The sequence below is a fragment of the Balaenoptera ricei genome, chromosome 10, assembly GCF_028023285.1.
Source record: "Balaenoptera ricei isolate mBalRic1 chromosome 10, mBalRic1.hap2, whole genome shotgun sequence".
In the NCBI taxonomy this organism is placed as follows: domain Eukaryota; kingdom Metazoa; phylum Chordata; class Mammalia; order Artiodactyla; family Balaenopteridae; genus Balaenoptera; species Balaenoptera ricei.
Genome location: NC_082648.1, coordinates 48,035,850 through 48,057,718, shown reverse-complemented (window position 1 = coordinate 48,057,718; position 21,869 = coordinate 48,035,850). Strand labels below are relative to the sequence as shown.

General features: G+C 49.9%; 2 protein-coding genes across 8 annotated transcripts; both read right to left on the bottom strand.

Annotated features, from left to right (window-relative positions):
* Positions 1 to 230: 230 nt before the first annotated feature.
* DTX3 (deltex E3 ubiquitin ligase 3) lies at positions 231 to 5,365 on the bottom strand. Of its 5 annotated transcripts, none has more exons than XM_059936303.1 (6): positions 5,134 to 5,364; positions 3,729 to 3,793; positions 3,462 to 3,538; positions 2,365 to 3,094; positions 1,254 to 1,471; positions 231 to 934 (listed from the first exon to the last, which is right to left on the bottom strand). In XM_059936303.1, exons 3-6 carry the CDS (start codon positions 3,488 to 3,490, stop codon positions 859 to 861), a joined length of 1,053 nt encoding a protein of 350 aa, XP_059792286.1. In that variant the 5' UTR covers positions 3,491 to 3,538; positions 3,729 to 3,793; positions 5,134 to 5,364; the 3' UTR covers positions 231 to 858. The 5 variants fall into 5 exon arrangements, with proteins under 5 accessions (XP_059792286.1, XP_059792288.1, XP_059792287.1 ...); XM_059936305.1 differs by having other exon boundaries at positions 2,365 to 3,113; positions 5,134 to 5,362; XM_059936304.1 differs by lacking the exon at positions 3,729 to 3,793 and having other exon boundaries at positions 5,134 to 5,365.
* Positions 5,366 to 6,584: 1,219 nt separating this feature from the next.
* On the bottom strand, positions 6,585 to 18,683 carry PIP4K2C (phosphatidylinositol-5-phosphate 4-kinase type 2 gamma). Of its 3 annotated transcripts, none has more exons than XM_059936302.1 (11): positions 18,412 to 18,683; positions 15,471 to 15,568; positions 14,701 to 14,797; positions 14,198 to 14,341; positions 10,504 to 10,650; positions 10,276 to 10,314; positions 9,560 to 9,673; positions 8,922 to 9,189; positions 8,650 to 8,753; positions 8,346 to 8,468; positions 6,585 to 8,064 (listed from the first exon to the last, which is right to left on the bottom strand). In XM_059936302.1, the coding sequence occupies exons 1-10, from the start codon at positions 18,583 to 18,585 to the stop codon at positions 8,388 to 8,390; spliced, it is 1,266 nt and encodes a 421-aa protein (XP_059792285.1). In that variant the 5' UTR covers positions 18,586 to 18,683; the 3' UTR covers positions 6,585 to 8,064; positions 8,346 to 8,387. The 3 variants fall into 3 exon arrangements, with proteins under 3 accessions (XP_059792285.1, XP_059792284.1, XP_059792283.1); XM_059936301.1 differs by having other exon boundaries at positions 8,369 to 8,468; XM_059936300.1 differs by having other exon boundaries at positions 6,585 to 8,468.
* Between the last annotated feature and the right edge of the window lie 3,186 nt (positions 18,684 to 21,869).

The window sequence follows — 21,869 nt, the reverse complement described above, 5'->3', positions numbered from 1 at the left end:
ACCCCTCTTAACCCTGACTCCGCTGTCGAAGCACGATCCAAGGCTTCGCAGTTTTATCTTGGAGCCCACTAAGTACATGCCGTTTTCCCAGGCCCTCTGGAGGCAGAGAGCCTGGGGAGGCGCCCAGGGAGTTCCCGATCACCACCCCCTTCTCCCTCTCAGCAGGTCCAGCTCCTCACCCCACCCCCCATCCCCCACCCCGGCCCACAGAACAGAACGGGTGTGGCATAGAGAGTTGCATATTTTACTTTATTTTTATTAAATTAAAAGCTACAGTCTGGCGGCGATTCCAGAACAGGGTAAGGAGGCTCCTTCTAGGGGGCAGAGAAGAGTGGGAGAAAGACTGACAAAGACAGAGACACAGGAGAGAAAGGACAAGGTTAAGGGAGAAGGGGAATTGTTTCTGAAGAACACACGCGGCCGGCTCTATGGGGGCTCACAGCAGCCTGACCCCTCTCCCAGCGCAGAAATTCAGCAGTGGAGCAGTATGGGGGGGGGGGATCAAGAGACCCTCTCCTCCCCACCCAGGTCCTTTCTCAGCTTAGTCACTGGAGCACATCACAAACCAGAAAAAGCCAAGGGCAATGGAGGGGGCAGGAAGACTGGGAGTATGTACATGGGGAGGAGGGGAGCAGAGCCTGGGACATCAGACTCTGCCAGAAGGGAGTGGCTCACACTGCACTGAAGCACTCAGCCTGTGGGGGACTGGGGAAGGGATCGCCCCTCCTTCTCTGAACCCCTTCCCCAGTCAGACAGTCCCCTACTTGAGTGATGAGGGGGGCAGAGGGAGAGACAACAGAGGCTCCCACTGGGTCCTACTGAAGGAGAACAGCAGGGGCCTCCCAAAGGGGATGTCCTTCAGTCATCGGTGATGCCCTTGGCTCTCAGCTCCTCTTGCACCCGGGTCAGGTAGGTGGGGTCCGGGTACCCAAACCTGGGAGCAAAGAGAAATGAGGGTCAGGGTTAGCCGTTCAGGCTTATTCATATTACCCCCAGGCTCACCCTCATTGTGGTGCCCCATTCTAGCCCCTCCCCACCTTCCCTAAGATTATCCAAACCCAAGATAACTGAGCCCAATTCTGCTTATTTTTGTAGGTTAAGCTGGGCACATTAGGACCAGGATGACTATAGGAGAAACGGGGATAGGCAAGATGGTTGAATAGTTTGAGGGTGGTCCTCTCCAGTTAGGAGGCTCCCAGAGAGAAATGGGGAGAAGGGGTGGAGCCAAGGGAAGGGAAGAAGGAGTTTCGCACAGCTGTGGTCCCCCTGTGCAGCTGGTCTTGTGGTGGATGTCGTTCCAGGTGATGACATTCGGTCTCCCTGTGGTCATGGACGTGCCAATGGTGAAGGTGAGACGCTGGTCAAATGCCTTGCGGAACAGGGTCAGCACCTTGTTGCCCTCAGGGCAGTCCGGGAGGTAGGCCACCCGTGTGGTGCCAGGATACCGAACTCCTGGGTTTGGGTGTTCAGCCTGGGGCGGGGGAGGCAGAGTGGGCAGTGAGCAGCTGGGCATCTTAAGGGTCATCCTGGCCAGCCTTTTGGCTGTACACCCCCAGCTAATGCTGATGGAGCAGCGACAGCCTTCCAGGGAAGGAGCAACTCTAGGGTCTGGGCAGCAGAAGCCTGTTTCCAGACAAAATCCTCATCATTAAGAGGTTCTTTCTGCTGTCCCAATCCCTCAAGCCTCAATTCAGCAACAAATGGATTCTCAAAAGTAGCTGGGCCTTACTCTCCAGATAACTCAGCAGAAATGTGAAGACTGAGAATAATTTGTCTTTCAGCCTTCCCTTCTCCACCTGAAAACACTCCCAATGCATCTTCCACTGTCTAGGCTGTTCTATTTTTCTATTACTCTCCTTCAGAGCTTCCTCATCACTCTGCAAACCAGAACTGGACATTACTCTTTGTCAAGCAGGAAGACACCTTTAGGTTCTTGACCGCTCCTATTTTAACCTTCCACTGTCATCAAGGTTTTCCCTCTCATAAATCTGGAATGGAGTAACGCTCCCAGCACTGTTAAGGGAGGTCAGACCCTTCCCACCGTGCCTGTCTGCACCTGAGCCACCATCTCCACAGACTTCACCTCTGCCAAGAATAGATGTCAACATCCAAGTTCATCAAAGAAATAGAATTCAATTCCTTTCTCTCATACCTGATTTTCACGGGTGCCTTGGGGTCATGGGGATGGAAAAGCTAGGCTTCAAGGGGGCCTCTAGCTCCAGGGCACTTGAGTGGGAAGGCATACCGGGAGACAGCAAGACTGTATCACATCTAACAAACGTACTCCCCCTCACCCAGTTTTCCTAGGCCAGAGAACAAGTGCGGGGAAAACCAAAGGGTAAGGGCAGGCCATGGTATTCTTACCCCCTGGACACCGGGCGGGAAGACGTACTGGATGACGATGGTGCCGTACTTCTCATAGCTGGGTAGTAGGAGTGTGGCATCCTTAGAGACCAGCATCCGCCCATTCTGGGGCTGGTTGCCCACCAGCTGCCCATAGAAGCGGCCACACATGGGGCAGGCCTTTTTCACCTGCAGGGCCCGGGTGATGCAGCCCTCGCAGAACGAGTGCCGGCACTTCTCCAATGTCTTGGCATTCTGGATCTCCCCCAGACAGATGGGGCAGGTGCTCTCCTGCTCTTCTGCCTCCTCCCGAAGGCGGGGGGGAAGAGGAGGGGGCAGGGGAGGAGGAGGGGGGGGCAGCCCCCGTGCCCCTGGGGGCAGGAGTGGGGCTGCTCGGAGAGGGGGCGGGCCTGGGCGGTGCAGCTCAGGGTGCTCCCCTCCACCCCCCAAAGCCAGGCAGCCCATAAGCTCCCCCTGCCTCTGAGCTTTCTTCAGCTCTTTCTCTGCCTCTTTGAGCAGCCCCTTGAGAGCCTTCCGGGCCAGGTAGAGCCCATTGGGAGGGGCTGGGGGAGGGCCCTGGGGGGCAAGCTGGAGGACATAGATGTCAGAAGTCTCGCCGTCTATGAGAATGGACACACGGTGCTCCTCCCGAAGCCGGGCCAGCCGGGCGGGGGTCTCCTTGCTGAGGAAGTCCCACACAGGCTTGGAGACAGTCACTTTGTTCTTGCAGGTGCCTCCACAGGCTGCCATTCTGGACAGGACGAACGACACTGCCCCCAGGGTGAAAAGGACTCAGGGTGGGGGGGTCCCCATTTGACAAATATCAGTGCCTCCTACTTCCCTTTCCTTTCCGACCCTATATTATCTCCACTCACTCAGAGGTCAACCCCCAACTCCTCCCCCAAGTTCATGTTCTGTTTCCTCTTATCTTTCAAACTCCAGCACCCACTGAAGAGCAAGAAAGCTTCTATATCTTTATTATCATCCAAGCCAAGCATCAATCTTGGTTCTCCTATACTGCTCCCAGGATCACAGAAACAACCTGCCCCTCCCCCCACGTCAGGTGAGAAGTGGGTTCTGTAAAAGGAAGGGAGATTTTTGCCCTCCTTTTCGCTCACTTTGATCCTGAAGAGCTTGGAATTGGCATGCAGGCTCTCTCTCTCTGTTCCTGCTCCCTACTTGTAGGTTGTGTGACCTGGTGGGTGGAAAGGGAAAGGAAGGAAAGTGAAAAACCCCTTCTCCCATTCCCACAAGCCCCAACCCAGCAGCCCACTTAACAGAGACAGAATCTGGGTATAAGTTACTGAGAATGGGATTACTTGGAACATGGAATAGAGGCAACCAATTTAAAGGTGAAAGTTGAGGTTCCCATGAAAGGCAGATACCTGGAAAGCCCATGGACGATGAGAGCAGCAGAAATCCCTCTGTTTCCACACTCAGCTGACCAGGACTGGGGCAGGGGGAGTGGGGGGGTGGGACTGGGTTAGGATGACAAATGTTACCATTTTCCCCAGTCAGCCCAGAAACAAAAACTCCTCTTTCATTTCCTCTCCTTGTCTCTTGCAGAATTCCATCCCCAGCCACTCCCCAAGTCGCTAAAGAAGGAACTTCAGCATGCTAACTTTCCTCTTCCTCAGCTCTGAGGCTCTTAAGAAAGCCTAGGGGCACGGATAAAAGAAGTCTGGAAGGGAAAAGCCCACACACATAGAGGTCTTTTTTGCCACCTCCCTCAGATCACAAGGACAAGGATATTTCCTTTGCTCCCCAATTCCTCGCCCTGCTCCACATTCCCGAATAATTCAGCCCCTATTGCTAGGGAGCCTTCCTTGAGAGTTAACCCGGTCCCTTCTGCTGGAGTCTGTTTGGAATGCCAACGAAGTGGCAGCAGCCCCTGCAATAACAAGGTTCTCGCTGTCACCTTTTAAACCCAGCACGCGAAGTCCAAGCCTGCCAGCTACCTAGGCTACATTTAGGGAGGGGTGGGGCTCAGGCAGAGGGATCCGCTGGAGCAGCCTGATGTTTCCCCGGAGTCTTGCCGTGTTCAGCTACAGAGCTATCCCTACAATACCTCCAAATGCAGCCCAAATAGAAAGAAGGGCCATTAGTGTGACCTCAATTCCTTGACTGATCCATAGGGGAGCAGCTCTCCGTTTGTGCCTCCATCATAGTCCCCTCAAGGCCAGATGCACCTCAAGATTCAGAAAGTGAAATTGGAACCCTAGAGCCTCGGCTCATACTGTCCATCCAGGTGGAACACCCTCTCCCCATCAGAGAGAAGCCAGGACCTAGGTGTCCTTTGCTCCGAGTCCTGATGGCACAGAAAAGGGAGGCGGGGCCACAGTTTATGCTGGGTCCGATTCCTCTGGGGCAACCCAGGCCGGACACGGGGCCAGTCCCTCTCGCCAGACAGAGGCCGCCGACAGGGGCAGCCAGGAAGGGCCAGGGTCCCTGCGGGCATCAACTGAGGCATCTCCACCCCTCCCCCCACGACCTCCTGCAAGACCCGACCCGGAACCACCTCCCACATCCCCCGCTCGACAGAGCCCCCGCAGCCCCACAGCTGGGTGGGGTGGATGTCGGCCCGATCGCGGGCCCCAGAACCCCCGAATGGAGGCCAAGGCTGGAGGGTGACAGAAAGAGGATTAGGGGGGCCTGGAAGGGGGCCCCGGCGCCGCGTGCGGGGGAAGGAGGCGGAGGAGGGGGCGCATGGGGAACCGGAGGGCGCGCGGGGAGGTGTGAGCGGGGCCCGGGGGGCGCGCGGCGGGTGTGGGGGGCGCCGGGCTCACCTACCTCTTGTCAGCGCCGCCATTGCCGGTCACATGACTGAGGCTGTTGCTGGGATGACGGTCTGGGCCTTAGCAACCAGGGTGGGGGGGAGACCCCGAGAAGGTGGCGGGGGACGGGGGGGGGAGTTTGCAGGGGGTGCAGACTGAGGGAAAGGGAAGGAAGGAGGATAGCACCCCCCTTCCCCTTCACGGGTGATAATCACCGTTTCCTTTGACCCCTTCTAGCCACAAGCCCCTGCTCTTCTGCCCCAAAACAAAAATGGAGGCGCCGTCCCAATCTTTGGAGGCTTGGGGTGGTATCGTGGAACAGAGGGTGGGAGGTTAAATCCCTTAGAGACGCCACCCTTCTCGCTTCCCCCTCCCGGGAGGGGGCCCTCTCCCTTTTCTTTCCCAGCCAGCTTCGTGGCAGCTTCTGGGAGCTAGTGGTGGATGGGTGGGTGAGGAGTGTCGCTTACGTAGATGGGGAAGAGAGGGCAATTTCTCTGTGATCCTTTTTCTAGAAATGCCTTTGAGGAATATGGGGTAGGAAGAAGAGTCATAGTAAGAAGCATTGGTTCTAAAAAATAAGTCCAGGACTAAACTATTTCAATCCCCTGCCTCATCGCTTGCCTCTTCCCAGATCGTTACCTTCTGTGACCCCGCAAAACCTGCTCCCAGATGGGTATTGGTAAGTGTCTCTGATTTTTCTCTTTACACAAACAGGGATACTGAGGCTGGTGCAGAATGAGAAGTGAATACTTTTTTTTTTTTTTTTTAATGCTTGGAGTGATGGTAGTATCAAGTCTATGGTTGAAATAGAGTTAAAAACTCTCAAAGGAAAAAAAAAAAAAAAAGCTCTTCTCTCTTCTGCTTCCCACATCAGAGCAATCTCCGCCCCCAGTCCAACTCACTTCCCTGGGGCCACATCAAGCCAGGTTTTTCCACCAGCCAAAAGACCTCCTCAGCCAGCAGTACCGGATGGATCTCCCAGACTGGCAGCAACTTCTGATAATCCACCCCCTTTTCTTTACTCCCTCTCCATCTGGATGGTTGGTCACTTTCTTCTTTACTTTCCCAGGACCCTGCTGTACTCTTCCTGCCCTCCAGAGGACTTCTTTCCAGGAAGCCTGCGGGAACACTGAATTCCTTCTCCTTTAGCTCATGTGTGCTTGGTGCTCACCTTTACAGAGATGGGAGTGTGATCTAGCCCAGAACCCTGGGGGAAGAAGGAGCGTCACATCATCTCAGCTGTCCCTGGCCCCCCTATAGCTAACTCCCACAAAATTGGGGAATGTTTTCCATTCCCATGCACACTCCTCAACACCTTTTTAAGTTCACAGCCATCTATCTTGAAACCCACATCCTTAGGGACCAACACCTTAAAGACCAATCAGAATTCTTCATCTGGTCTCCGCATCCGTAAGCCCAAGCTTCCAAAATAGCGAGAGGGAAAGAAGAGGCATTTCTGTGAAGGAATTCAGATTCAATAATTTATTTTCTATATAGTGACAGCAACGGGAGTAAATACACAAGATCTTTTTTATTAATTAATAAAACAAAAAAGATGAAAAAAAACAGAAGCAACAAATGAAGAAGACCATAATGCTTATGATACATCAGCCACATGGTCAGAAAACCCATTTCTAAAGAACAACAGTTGCTGGTGTCATGGAGTTTTATTGCATTCAACAGGGGAAAGGTAGATGGTTGGAATGAAAAAGATCCATCAGCCTCCTGACAGGAACATATTATAGGGACTCTAATCCTTAACTAGGGACTCCTCTTGTCACTTCCTTTGGAGCAGAAGATGCAGGGGCAGGAGGAATTCTCCTTTATGACCTCATGACTTCTTGTGAGACAGATCAGTCCAGGCAGATACAGAGCAAGAGTCTTTGTACCCCACAGGCCACTTGCTGGTGCCCATCTTTATGTTTTAGAGAAGTGCAGAAGCCTCAGGGGGGGATGTAGGATCACAAGAAGAACGGCTGCCTGAGCCCCAAGGGCATTGCGGGGAAGGGAGTGCACTATCTCAGCTCATCAGGGTCTGCTACATTCTGAGAATATCACGTTTTAACTCAACTATCTTTGGAGGGGGCCGGGTTATGGCTCTGACTCCTCTCTGGGGGTGGAGAGTGAAGATGACAAAGGCGGCCATCTGTCCCCTGAGAGACACAGTAGCAGTATAAGACGAACAGAATAACAAATCCAACTGGAAAAAGGGTTTGAGAAGGAGAGGGGAAGGAAGTATGCTAGGGGCACACTTCCAGGGAGTAGAGGAGGTTCCCACACGTGAGACTTCCGTTCTCTTGAAATAACCAGGGTTAACCCAGGTAGAGATATTCCCTTCTGCTGGGTCTAAAACCTTAGGGGTGGCTAGACATGAAGAAAGGGAATTTAACGTGGGGAGTGAACCTCATACCCCTGGCTCATCCTCCCAGCCTCCAGAACTGGCCACACCCCCAATGAAGGGTTCCAGCTCCAGGAGGGATGTGAGGTCCTGGTGAAGAGCAGCAACAGTGAAACACCTTCACCCAGGATTCAACACTGTGGCCATCTCTGGTGGGGGTGAACGTGGAGTGAGGGAAGAGACTGGAGAGTAGTCAACCCTCAACAGAGACCTCCAGTTCCCTGCATAATCACAAGAGTCCTCACAGGTCCCACCTCCATGAGCTGCCAGCCCGCCCACCATTCTCCACCCCACCCGCATAAGATTGGCCATATCCCATCGTATGTGTGCATGCCTGCACCCACATCTGTAGTATTTTGAAAATCTTCCATCCCAGGGCCTACCGGGAAGGAAGTGTGCCACAGTGAGCTCTATAAAGTTATCAGCAAAATTCAGACACTCTTAGTTCATCCCACACAGCAAAGTGCATCCAGAGTAGCAGCTTGAGCCAGGTCCATCTGTCCAGTCAGGTCCTGAAGATGGCAAACAACACCCTTCCCCCAGCTCCTCCTATGTTATGGAAACAACAGGACATTTTACAAAGATCAAGGCACTTGGGAGAGAGTCAACAGTAACACTCTAATGAAGCAAGCAGACTTGTTGGAGGGGAAGGGAGAAGGAAAGGAAGAGGAGAGAGGACAATGTATTTCTGAGGGCCAGGAAGAGCCTACTCAACAAGACTGAGTTATTTGGATGGAAGGAGCCTGTAGCCTGCAGTTAGCAAAAGAGAAAGAGCAGAAGTAGTGGCCAGAATATCCACAATTCCCCCAAGCGTCTCAGAACCCCACCACCTGCAACACAGAGCAGCAGTCACCATGGAGTCAGGCAGTCTCTTAGGCAAAGATGTTGGTAATAAAATCCAGGAATCGCTTAGCATACTGCTCAGGATGGACAGTAGAAATCTCTGCCCCCGCCTGTGAGAGGAGGTATGGAACATGGTGTCAGGCCCCGCACCCCTCCCCGACTCCCCACTCTCAGTTCCACTCCAGATCATTTCCATACCTAACCCTTCATCCTTCTGCCACCCCACTGCTCTGGCACAAGAGGCTCTTGAATAGTCAAGACAAGAAAGGAAAGGCTTTAGAGAACCCTCACCCCATGCTTGACAGTTTTGGCTGCGTGAGCTGCTTTCTTCTTGGCATCATACTGTGTCAGGATGTCAATGAGGCCCATGAAATACACCTCCTTCTGAGGGGCCCCTGGGGAGAGAGACCAGCAATGAAGAGCAAGTACAGTCCCAATTCCCTCTCCCCAGGAACCAGTCAGATCTGTTGTGAAAAGCTAAACAGCCTCTCCACCCACCACCCTGGTCTCTGTCCTCCAGGGACCACCCTCCCCACCCTTAAAATTACCAGGCTCTTTCTCACCCTCAGCGCTCCGGATGGCATAGACATCAATGAAGGATTCAAACTCTCCAGGGCCCAGGGGCCGGTGGGAATGGATGTAGCCGCCGATACCCTCAGGGGAAGTGCCATAGGAGCCCACCAGAGCAGGAGGTCCGGCCAGGCCACAGTCCCCATCCCCCTCTGACTCCTCCTCCCGCACAGGCCCCTCCTCCTCCGGTTCAGAGCCGCGAACGATGTCGTGGATGCCCAGCAGAAGGCTGTAGTCCATGATCTTCAGCTGCACTAGGAACTGAGACCCCACTGACACATCAGAAGCCCCAGATCTCCCTCTCCACTCCCAGGCACCACCCTCATACCTCCATCCCTGACTTTCCGGGGCCCTCCTGGGGAAAAGAAGTGTAAAAATTGAGGGTTGGGAGTATACCATTGCCCTTTATTACCTAATTGTCCTGGGTATCTAAGATCATTCTTTTAGCTCAAGCCAGCCACCCCCTCCATAGGTCCCCTCTAGAGGGTTTTCATGACTCATACCCAACTCCCCTACATGCAGAGAACCCAAAGGGAAGGGGGGGAGTTCCCTCGTATTGTGAATGGGCAACTGCCTTGCGGGGAGCAAAAAAGGGACACAAAGCCATTTCCCACAGCACCCCAACCATCACCTCCACATCTCTCTTTAGCTTCTCTAGAAAGACTTTCTTCTCCTCTTCAGCAATATAAACTTTCTGGTTCTTGTTGAGAAAGTCCATATCCTTAAGGGTGGGCAATTCTTTAACCTGAGAATAGGTAAAGGGACATCTTGGGAATACAGCCCTTACCCCACGCTCTCAGAAAACCCTGCTCTATGTAGGGCTTTGTCTCTGACTCTGGGGTGTCTAGGGGAGACAGATTTACAGCCCATCTCTCATCTGACTTCATACTAGGATGCTGCCCAGAGCCTGTTCTTACCTCTGGTGGCTTCCCCAGACCCAGCCACTGCGGCTGTACCCCAAATCACATCCCACTACTTTCTGCCTATGGTTTCAGTCCAGAACCTCCATTCTGACTTCTGACTTTTCTTTCTTCTTCTGAAGCAAAAACAGCTGCTTGAATATGAGAGCTCAGAATGGGAGGCGGCTGGTAAGCATTTTGCTCTTGAAGTCTGGCATTTTCACACATCCCCAAACCTTCCACATGGACTAACCCATGCCAGTGCCAAAGAAGCTCTTCCCACTGCCCCTTCCAAACAATCCCTGGATCAGGAAAAGTTTACATCTCTCTTCTTTTTGGTGGTTTAAGATAAGAATAAATAGCTGGGGATCCCTACCTCTTTATCCCAAGAAGGTCCCTTTGACCTGCCCTCCCCCATCCCTCACCCTATCAACTAAAATTATATCACCTTCTCCTTATCGCTGGCTTCCCGGGACACCAGGGAGCCCTGTGGAGAGACCCAAAGACAAAGTCAGCAGACGTGGCTAAAAGAACAGTCAGGACCCAGCTCCTAAGACAAGTCCTCAAACCCACAGCCTTCTTTCCTTTAAAATGAATCATCCAGTGCCCTCCCTGGCCCTTCCCCACCCTCAGGTCATCAGGAGCCTCCCCTTCAGCCCTCACCTCCTCTCCTTACCTTGAGGTCATACTTCCTGTGCACAGGGAGACGGTGGCTAAACATGTTGCGCATCACAAGCATGTAGCTGTCTTCGTTGTCCACGCTAACCCGGTACATCCCCAGGAACTGGGGCAGCAGTGTGTTGCCATGGCACTTCACAATGTACTGGGGTGGAAGGGAGGAAGGAAGCGGAAGAGGCTGAGCAGCTCAGGGATGGGAATTCAAATGCTACTATTCCACAGGGATTCAAGTAGAGAGGTTACAGAAGGTCCGAAGTGGTGTGGGGACTTTCTAAAGATGCCCCTGGTATCCATGCAGTTTCTGAATCCTCATCACCTTTCATTTATCCCATGTGTATAATGTCTCTTAAATTTAAAGCGCCATCTCTCCTTTCGTCTTTATTATTCTTTGAGATGGGGAAGGGTACGTGTTACTATCCCTCTTTATATGCAAGTAGTCACAGAACCAGTAGTAGAAATTACATCAACAAAATGATTTTATCTAGACCAGTGGTCCCCAACTCGCGGGCTGCGGACCGGTACCAGTCCTCGGCCTGTTATGAAGCGGGCCGCACGCAGGAGGTGAGCGGCAGGCGAGCTCCCCATCGCTCGCATTACCGCCTGAACTATCCGCCCCCCCCCCCCCATCCCAGCCCCAGCTCCGGTCAGTGGAAAAACTGTCTTCCACGAAACCGGTCCCTGGTGCCCAAAATGTTGGGGACCACTGATCTAGACCAATGTTTTTTGGTGGGCTAGACTCCCACAGTAAAAATGTTTGCAAGATGGTCTATAATCTGGATTCTTAAAAAAAATTCCTCTTTCAATGCTACAATCTCCCTCAGTGTTACTGCCTACTTCTCCTCATAGCCAACCTTCTCAGAAAATTAGTCAGCCATGAGTCCACTTCCTCTCTCTCATTCATACCTCAAACCACTGAAATCAGATTATACCCTCATTTCTCCTCTGAAATTTCTCTACTCCTCACTGCCTCAAATCCCTCAGTTGCCAATCTCATGGGTATCTAGTCGTCATCATATTTTAACTGGCTGGCACTTGATACTACTGACCAGCCTCTCCTTAAAACTCTCTTCACAAAAAAACAAACAAACAAACAAAAAAAAAAACTCTCTTCACCCTGAGCTCCCATCACACCACTCCTCTCTACCCTCAAATCCTGTGTGGAATGCAGGAGGGCATAAATCATTAAAAGCATCTGACAGCTCTCGCCAAAAAGACCCTGACGTGGTGCTGGCCCTTGGGGCTTCAGTCTCAGCCTACACCACTCCTCTCTATCCTCAAATCCTGTGTGGAATGCAGGAGGGCATAAATCATTAAAAGCATCTGACAGCTCTCGCCAAAAAGACCCTGACGTGGTGCTGGCCCTTGGGGCTTCAGTCTCAGCCTCACCGTCAGCCACATGAGGGGAAGAGGTCTCTAGATCTGTCCCCTAGCAGGGACTTCAGAGCTGGGGATAGAGGCCTGGGGGAAGGAGGAAAACACAACCATAGCAGAGCCTCTGGGCAGCAGTGACCACGTGGCCTTACTTTTGTTCCCATCTTCCCTCCTTGTTTCCCTCCTTGGGGCTGTGGGCATGGCTTTAGAGAGCCAGGGTAGTCTGGTCACTGGGAGGAGCAGAAGAAAAAGTTTTTGCTCCTTTGAACCTGATGGAGGAGGCCATTTGTATTTGGAAAATGCTCTATACATTGGGGACTGCCTGTATTTGGAAGATTCATTAACTCTTAGCATCCTGTTCTCAGCCTCCAAGCTGTATTGAGAAGTTACTAGTTTGTATTTTTATTAAGCCTTAAAACTTCTTTTATGTGCATTTAGTGCCAACTTTTTTGTAGAGCTGTATTAAAAACAACAAACTTGTGCTCACTTGTGTCTCTAACTTGTGCTAACTTGTGTCTCTATGTAACTTTGAGAGGAGCATTCTGTTATTTTTACAAGGCAGGAGTGTGTATAGCTATTGAATTAAACCTAGCAAACACGTTAAAAAAAAAAAAAAAAAAAAAAGCGTCGGACAACTCTTAGTCTCCTTTATGGGCTCTTTTCTCTTCTTGCTCCTGAAGGCTCTTTCCTTAATCTTCTTTTCATTTCACTCTACACATCCATAATCTTAAACCCGAACGAACTTTTTGGCCAAACCAATATAATACATTCATGGTGATAATTACCATCTATTCACCTATAGTTCTGAAATCTAGACTTCTAATCTAGTCCTCTTTCCCAAACTCCATACCCCAACCACTTATGGGACATCTATATCTGCATGAACTGAAGAAACCACAAACTCGACATGCCTAAATCCGAACTGTCTTCCTCCAAAAACCTGTTTCTTTTTCTGCTCCCCAACTGTTGGTCACTGGGCACCCAGTTATCCCTAAGCAGGAATTTGGAGCGCCTCTGCCTTAATTCCCACAATTCTCTCAAAGGTCTTCCTTTCCATCTCCACTGCATCATCCCTCCAGGCCCTTGTCATTTCTCACCTGGACTATTACAATTACCTCCTAACTGGTATCTCCACTCTCAGTATTTCCCTCCTGCAATCCATTCTCTAAAATGCTGACACGGGGATATCTCTAAATAACATATATATCACTCCCCTGCAAACCACCTCCAGGATAGAGCCCAAACTCTTTGTGTGGCTTATAAAACCCTCACAGCCTGGCTCCTGCCTAACTGTTTTTCCGCAATACCTTATCCCAGCCACACTGAATTTCTTGCAGTTCCACAACACCAAGCTCTCTCATGGCTCGGTGCCTTTACAAGTGCTGTTTTCCTTTGCCTAGAGTGCTCTCTTCCTCCTTGTCCAATGGCTGGTCCCTACTAGTCATGCAAGAATCAACTTCTAGGATACTCCCTCTAAAAAACTCTCTTTGAGCCTACCAAGTGCACCTCTTGCCCCAGGTGAGTTGGGATGCTCTTCCTCTGCCACCCCAGAGCATCCCCTAGATACCTTTACTCCTTGCACGCAGCTTGCTGTGTGCTAACTAACGCTAGCTTACTGGTCTCTGCCATTAGAACAAGAGAAACTCAAGGGCCACGGCCATTTCATTCACCTCTTTCTCTACTGCCTAACATAAGAACTAATAACAACAGACATCAAATATTTGTTGAATAACCAAAAACTCTTTTAGAATCTTTCATTTATTCCTTGCGCATTGATTTTGGTGAGATTTTTCTTCAGTAGAAAGATATTCAGGCATGTTTTTACTCCCAAAATAGTCCAGAAACTTCACATTCCAAATTCATCTGATCGGACAGAATAGCTTCCCTAATCCCACTTAGGGCTGGATATGATCATGGCTTCCCTCCTCCAATCTATCCCAATTGTGCACTTATCCTGGTTTTCTCCCCAGACTGCATTTATTCCTGATAGTACATTTGGTGTTAACACTTCATCTAATTCTGACTTAGTCTAAAGTTTATACTTTGCTCTACATGTACCCTTTATGCAACTATCAATTCACAGTGGTTTTAGATTAGAAGTGCCAAATGAGAAGGAACACAAACTCTTCTATTTAATCAAACACAAATCGGTATGCAGAGGCTCTCTTTTTGAAATGCCTTGTTTTCAAAAGTATGATGTCAAATGCTTCTTGGGGAACAAAATGGGCTATAGGGAGGAAGAGGGATAGGAAGTCTCCCAAGTGCTCTGGAGCTGAGTTATGAGTAGGGAGGGGAAGAACGAGGCTGGAGAGAGACCCGACCTGATGGTAGTTGGAGAGGTTGCTATGCATGTCAGCAATGTCCTCACTGGATACTTCTTTGATGACCAGAGTCCGATCATAGGAGATAAGGAAGCGACCATCACTGCCTTCACTTTCACTCGGGGGACTTCGGGTAAGGGACACCTGGGGACACAGAATAGGCTAGAAGCTCTTTTCCTCCCCTTTATATAGAGATGCAAGTCTAGGACAGTGGCCAACTGAACACACCTGAAAGTGGATAAAATCTTGACATAAGAGGATGAGCAAGGGTTCTAAATTTGGTGTCCATATATGGACTAAATGAAATTGAAAGCAAAATTTTTAATGTATCTACGTTTCCCCCCAAGGATAGGGTTTATAGCTTTCTTCAGATATTTTAGATGCCTGTGACCACAAAAAAGTAAAGAATACCTGTGAAGGCCCTCATTTCTCCAAACATGACTGTCCCAAGGATTCCCCAGTTGTCAGGGAGAAAGGACTATCCTCACCCAATGGACTCTCACCAAGTAATCCTGGTCATCAATACCAAATCGATCACGCAGGTTCCTGAAGACCTGGGGACAATACTCCTTGAACTTGAAATGACTGGGCAGATTTTCCCTGCAATAGGGGTTTTCAAGATAAGAAACAAAGTAACAATATTACCTTATATTTATGTAGGGCTTGACACTTTATAAAGCACCTTCACACATATTACCTTATTTGATCCTCATAAAACCCTTGTGAGGTCCTTTAAAGGTGTATTATTCCATTTTATAGAAGGGGAGGCTGGCTCAGGGTGGTTGAGTGACCTGCTGAAGTCACATGACTGGTAAGCGGCTTAAGTAGAACCAGGATCTACTGCCCATCCAAACAGCAGCATTTTCCAAATCTCAAGCAAGTCAGAGACATCCCTAAATAAGCAATAGGTCTTGAATGGCATCTTCTGATACTAGGAGGGCTTATAGGACTCAGGTATTTCTTTCAGGGAGTCCCTCTCAGAAACTAATGGTAATGGCATCTAAACGTATTTATTACTTTGTGAATCTCCAGGCTAGAGGAGAGGTAAACTAGTACACATAGGTAAGGGTGTAAGGAACATTGGAAATTACTTTAGTGGTTTCTTTACAAAATACTGAATTTCTGCATTGGAAGGAAGGTTAGACAATACAATAACAACTTGTAAGTTGCCTTCTAAATCTAAAACCTTCAACTCATTCAATCTTAACTCTTAAAATTATTTATTCTCTTTTCTAGGAAGGTTGACATGAGAAGGGTGGGGATTCCCACATACCTGCGGAAAAGGTGATTGTTGACCTTGATCTTGGAGCTGGCCTTAAAGTCATCTGGCAGCAGCATCACCGGGGGAGGCACCTGGCTGAGCTCATTGATCTGATAAGCCAAAACAAGAACAGGAAGGCAGTGAGTAGGGGTTGGAGAGCTACTTATACGCTGTGTCTGGGCAAGAGTCAGAAAAGGGCAACTCAAACCTCATTCCCTTAAAAACACTGGTTATGCATATGCTTGACAAAGGTGAGAGTATGCGTCTGCCATCTTCTGCTGCCCAAGGCCTGCAGTAAGCAACCCTTGCACACAGCCCCTCACACTCCTGCCCCCGTGGAACTTCATGCTCACAACAGTCATTTTATATTAGGCAAACTCTGTAAGCAACTCTGGACTATTTTTTAAAGCTGTGACAAATTCTAGAGAAAAAAAATACCCTCAGCAGACTCAAGACATTCAAGACAAACAGTTCCATGCTCCACTGGAAACAAAAGGCGTTTTCAAAGTACAAAGAGAGTTAAGGGGACTCTGAGGGGTCGACAGCAGCGAGAATGAAACGTCCATATCCTGAAGGAGGCATCTCCTTACAAACAGGACCAGTCCTTCCAGACCACTCTGACCCAGTTCTCTGTAGTAGGTCCCCGCCTGCCTAGGTGTAAGATAAAAGAAAAACAGCTGATTTCAGAGGGAATGCAGGCAGGCAAAGGATATGAGCTCATTAGGCATCTGTTCACTGAAGTCAAGCCAACCCACAGCCCAAAGGATGCAAGCATCACATGCTCTCCTCAGCCCCAAGAATCAGCAGTCTGCTAATTCAGGGTGGAAAGGGGGATCCTGCACTAAGAAATGCCCAGGAGATGTGCTTTCTCCCCACTGTTGCCATAGTATCTTTCACGCACCCTTATCACTTGACTCTAACCTCTAGTTTACGTGAGTTCCCCACCTGGGTTGTGAGCTCTGGTAAGGACCAGTTCTAGTCATCTGCATCACTCAGGTGCCTAGCTAGCACAATATCTGGCCCACAGTGGTCCTGAAGTGTTTATTAACTGAATAAACAGATGCCTTGCCTATCCTTACTTGATCATTCGACAGAGGTTATGAAGTGTAGTCTAACCTAAATCCCATACACTGCAATGGAAACCCAGCTCCTCTCATTCTCAGTAGGAAAGGAGGACAGAACATATTCCTCCAGAAAAAAAAAAAGCCACTAGAGATTCCCAGCCTAAAATTCAGCTACAGTTCTTCATGCCCCCTCCTCGCCACCTGCTGTTAAGCAGGCTGAATCATCACTAAGACATATGTTCAAGGAATTTCTCCATTCCAGACCCTTGAAGTAAATGTGTGCTGGCTGGAGGATGGGGTATTGGGGCTAAAGTATATATACCTAGGGAAGCTGACGCAGGTCTTATGTGTAATTCCCCAATCCTTACCAAAGGAAAACCCTCCTTAAGCTTCCCAAAGGGATGGATGGATGAGTCATAACAGAGGCAGCCCACCTCCATCAGCCTTGCCCATACCAAGTGCCTTAGACTGAGCTGGGAGCAGTCCACAGAGCCACAAATGCAAAAGGGAGGTGACACACCCCCAGATGACTTTCTAAGCCACATAAAAATGTGACAAAAACTGTATTCCTCCTCATCCCCTTCCACCTCCACAGCACTACCACGACTATAATGTTTCAAGGAAGTTGAGTTTTTAAAATATTGCTTGGTGGCTTCCCTGGTGGTGCAGTGGTTGAAAATCCGCCTGCCAATGCACGGGACACGGGTTCGACATCTGGTCCAGAAAGATCTCACGTGCAGGGGAGCAACTAAGCCTGTGTGCCACAACTACTGAGCCCGCGTGCCGCAACTACTGAAGCCCGCATGCCTAGAGCCTGTGCTCCGCAACAAGAGAAGCCACCGCAATGAGAAGCCTGCGCACCCAACACAGCCAAAAATAAATAAATAAAATAAATTAAAAAAAAAAATTTTTGTTTAAAATATTGCCTGTCACATTCAAGGTCACTGCATCCCTCCAATCCAGATCTGAGGGAAGGGGGGCAATGGCTGTGCTTCCTTCACCTGAGGTATCCTCAGGAAAGCACATGAGCTGGCCTCTTTTGGCCTCTTCCGGATTCCCAGGCCAACCGTCTACAGCAGTTCCCTGATTCTAAAGTTCACTACCATAATGTCCCCATGACCAGAGCTCCTGAGCCAGATCTTTGGTCAAAGATGACCCCCACTTACACCAAATACCATTACTCCAGCCAGCAATGGGTTGCAATTAAGACCAAAGGCTTACATACATTAAGTGCTGAGTAAGTGCAACCACTAGGCTCAGGGTGGGGTAGCTTCTCTGAAATGCTGTACCTCTGGAAGGGAAAGGAAGGGACACATGCAGGATTAGAAGGTCCAGGAAGCCTGGAGCTTCCCCCAAAGCCAAGGTTCCAAAGTCACGGACGGCGGCTGTAAAGCAAAGTGCAAAGGAGAAGTGAACGATTCCCTTCATCCAGTTACCCTCTCCGCTCCCCTTCTACACTTACACTCTCACCGGAGACCTCACCACTACCAAGCCAGAAGAGCTACTCTCCCTAATGTCCTTCCAGACGGAGCCGGGTCCCGGCCGGTCTCCGTGGCCTGAGGCTGGAACTGACTGGAAGGAGGCAGGGAGCTGGATTTCAGTTGGGGAAGATGGAACCAGAGTGGAGGAGTAACGGGCGGAGGGAGAGACAAAAGTCTACGTTAAAAAGAAAAAAAAAAGGTCTAGAGCGAGAAGGTACGCTGGGTGAAACACCTGAGGGTAGGTGGGCAGGGACCAGGACAGCCTGGGGGAAAAGTGGCAGCGCTAGGGGCTCCGGAGGCGGGAGCCTGGAAACAGACAAGCCCGGAGGAGCTGAGGCGTTCGGACAGGGCCTCCGCGGGGCCAGGGCCGGGGCCGGGGCCGGGGCCGGGGCCGGGGCCGGGTCTCACCGAGTGGGCTACGCCCCACAGGAACACGCCCATCAGCGGGTCGGCCGCGCGGAACACCTTCACCTTCTGCTGCACGAAATGCTTCTTCTTGGTTTTGGAAGCGAAGCCGAAACCTGTGCCGGAAGCCGCTGTCGGCGTCGGTACAGTGGCCGGCGGGACCGAGGAGGACGCCATAATCTCCCGCACACCCAACCAAGTGAAAGCCAGAGCCGGCCGCGATGTGGTCTCCCAACCCCGGAAGCGGCGCTCACCTGCGCCTCCGTCACGTGACCGGAGGCTGGTCCGCAGGCGCGCGAGCAGGGCGGGGCAGGCTGACTCCGCCCCCTGGCGGCCGCCCGTCTGCCCCAAAGCCCGCGCGTTGGCTGGACTCACCTGGCGGCGGGGAGTCGCACCGAAGCCTTTTGCCCTGAGGGCTGCGAGCAGTCCGCGAGGCCCAGACCAGTCATCCAGGCGTAGGGGATGCTGCCTGGACTGGCCTGATTTAACCCCTTGGTCTAGGACTTCTTTGCTGCAAAGTCGCCGCCTTCCGGTTTTTCCCAGTTTCTAGGAATAACCTCCGCCCTGAAGCTAACCCGAAAGCATTTCTTTCTTTTTTTTTTTTTTTCCATTTCTTTTTGAAGTAGGAGATCCCTTAAGTGGGTTTTGTGCTTTTGGAAAGACCTCTCAGGCATCATTCTGGAGGGTGACCAGAGTACTGCAAAAGTCTAGGCACGAGATGAGGAACTAAAACAATGACTATTGGGATGGAAAGAAGGGGCTGGCATCTAAAGGTATAGTTTGATGTCAATTTGTAAAATCCTTAGTGGATGTGGGATTTGAGGGAAAGGGAGACATTGAGAATGAATCCCAGGCTTCTGGCTAAGGTGTAGAGAGATGGCGGTGACATGAAAAGGAGCGGTTTTGGTTGAAAACAAGAGTTCAATTTGGACCGTGTTTGAGGCACCTGAGGGCAGCCGGACATATGGGCCCAGAGTTCAGCAGAATGATCTGGGCTGGGGATAAAAGTTTAATTTTTGCGAAGAATCCGTAGGTGTGGATGACACCTACCAGGGAGAGCAAGGAAAGGCTGAACCCTGGTATAGGCCACCATGTGAGAGGCTAGAGGGAGAAGACTGAGAAGGGGTGGCCAGAGAAGTAAAAGGGGCCAGGAGAGCAGGGTCACAAAAGCCAAGGGAGTTGAATTTCGAGAAGGAAGGAATGGAGAGCAGTGTCAAACGTCATGGAAAGGTGAGGCAAGACATGGAAGGAGAAGTGCCCACTGTCTTTGGCAACTAGTGACCTCTGGAAAGCACTTTCAGCAGAACAAGAGCCAGATCCAGGTGGGCTGAGGTATGAATAGGAGGTGAGGAAGTGGGGAAGGGAAGCGTGGGGCTTCATCAGGAAATTTGGTTGTGAGAAAACAAGGTGGGGGGTGGCTTATAGAGAAACACAGTAAAACACACTTTTAAGGGAGACTTTACCAAGGACAAGGGAAGAAATCACTGGACAGAAGTTAACGAAGAAAATGCAAACTGCCCAAGTTTGCATCACTTTTAGTTATTTTATATATTTTTTGTTTGTTTTAGTTTCTTTCTTAATTTTTATTGGAGTATAGTTGCTTTACAATGTTGTGTTAGTTTCTACTGTACAGCTATACATATACATATATCCCCTCTTTTTTGGATTTCCTTCCCATTTAGGTCACCACAGAGCACTGAGTAAAGTTCCCTGTGCTATACAGTAGGTTCTCATTAGTTATTTTATATATTGAGTCTTTGTAAGTACCTCAGGAATGAAGATCTAGAAGGGCCTTGATTTAGTCCAGAGAAGGGAGATTTATCACTTGTCAGACGGGAGAAAGCAAAGGGATCTGCGTAGACAGAGGTAAGTGTGTAGGTGGGGGGGGGGGAGATGAAGAATTTCACACAGTCACCTTAATTTACCCTCTAAAACAGACAAAGTTGTTGCCTAAGAGAGGAGGGTGAGAAGGGATCTTGAGGAGTGAGGGTTTAGACTAGCTGCTCTGGAGAGTGGGAGAGAAAACAGCAGGGACACACAGAAGGAACGTTAAACCAGCACCAAAGGTCCAGTTACCTCTGGGGCTCTTTGTTTTTAATTGCCCCAGTGTTTTGGTTGTGTGGTTTTCTCCACTTATCTCAGAAACTTTGAAGTAAGAGCAGAGAAGACAGGTAGGGCTATGCTCTAAAATGGGGGTTAGAAGGGTGATTGTGGTAAACAATCTTGGGACAAGAGAGCTGAGCTCTTGGCGAGGGAGGGATGCAGACGTGCTAGAGGGATGGAATTGATGCTGGGGCTGAGGGTGGTCTGGGGAAAACAATGAAGAAAACAGGATACCATTTTTTGTTAAAAATTACAAACAACCTAGATAGATGTCCACCAATAGTGGAATGGTTGAATAAATTATAGGATAAGTTTATGAAAAATCATGTATTTTTTTAATGAGGTAAATATGTATCTTGACATGAAAAGATCTCTAGGACATATTGTCAAGTGGGGAAAAAAACCTGCGTGTAAATATATGGAAAAACACCTGGAAGGATATATCCCACACTGTCATAATGCCATTACATGCAGGGAAGGGAGTGAGACTGGGGAGGGATAAAGACTTACAACACCGGAGAGCCATCATTGAATTTATTTTATTTTAAAGGTATCTATGTACATCAAGTAAATACACACTGGGGTCGGTGCAGTTTGGTTTGTCTTCCACGCTGGCATGCAACATTTTGGCAGATGTGAGGGGGCAGGCCAGGTGCCCCTCGTGGAGACCCTGGCTCTCTGAAAGGAATGTGGTGAGGGGGGTGGGAGGAGGGGGAGGAGGAGGATGTGGAGTGAAGCTTCTGGTGAAGGCTTTGTGTGTGTGTCGTTTCTTATTTATGTAAGTGAATGATATTTCCCTTACATCTTGCTAAAGAGAAGGCTGTTCCCTCTGTCACCTCTCTCCTCATCTGCCCTACACCTTCACATTTTCTTCTGTGTTTTAAAAGAGTCATTTGGTGGCAAGATTACATAAAGCCCACTGGATTCTTGGGTGCCCTGCTGGCCGATCTTAGCACAAGTCTCCAGGTGCACAGGTATCTTCCTTCCTCTCCGCTTGCGTCTGGAGACAGCGTGGCTCACCAACCCCACCCTTTCCCCCTTTGCTTGGGGCAGGGGAGCCAGATTGAACCCCTTTCCTCAGAGCAGTGGTTTTCAATCTACTCTACAGAATCCTTGGGGTCTCTTAAGGACTGTTCAAGGGCTCCTCAACTAGTGAAGCATGTTCCACCAAACAACAAAAATGCAAACTGCCCAGGTCTGCGTCACTTTTAGCTATTCTTTATATCAGCGTTCTATATGAGATTGGTTCTGAAAAATGTTGGAATATCACCGCCTTGGATTTATTCTACACCCCTCTGGTATATATATTTTTTCCCTGCATTTCTCCTTAATTGCTAAAAAGGGCCCAACAGGTAAAG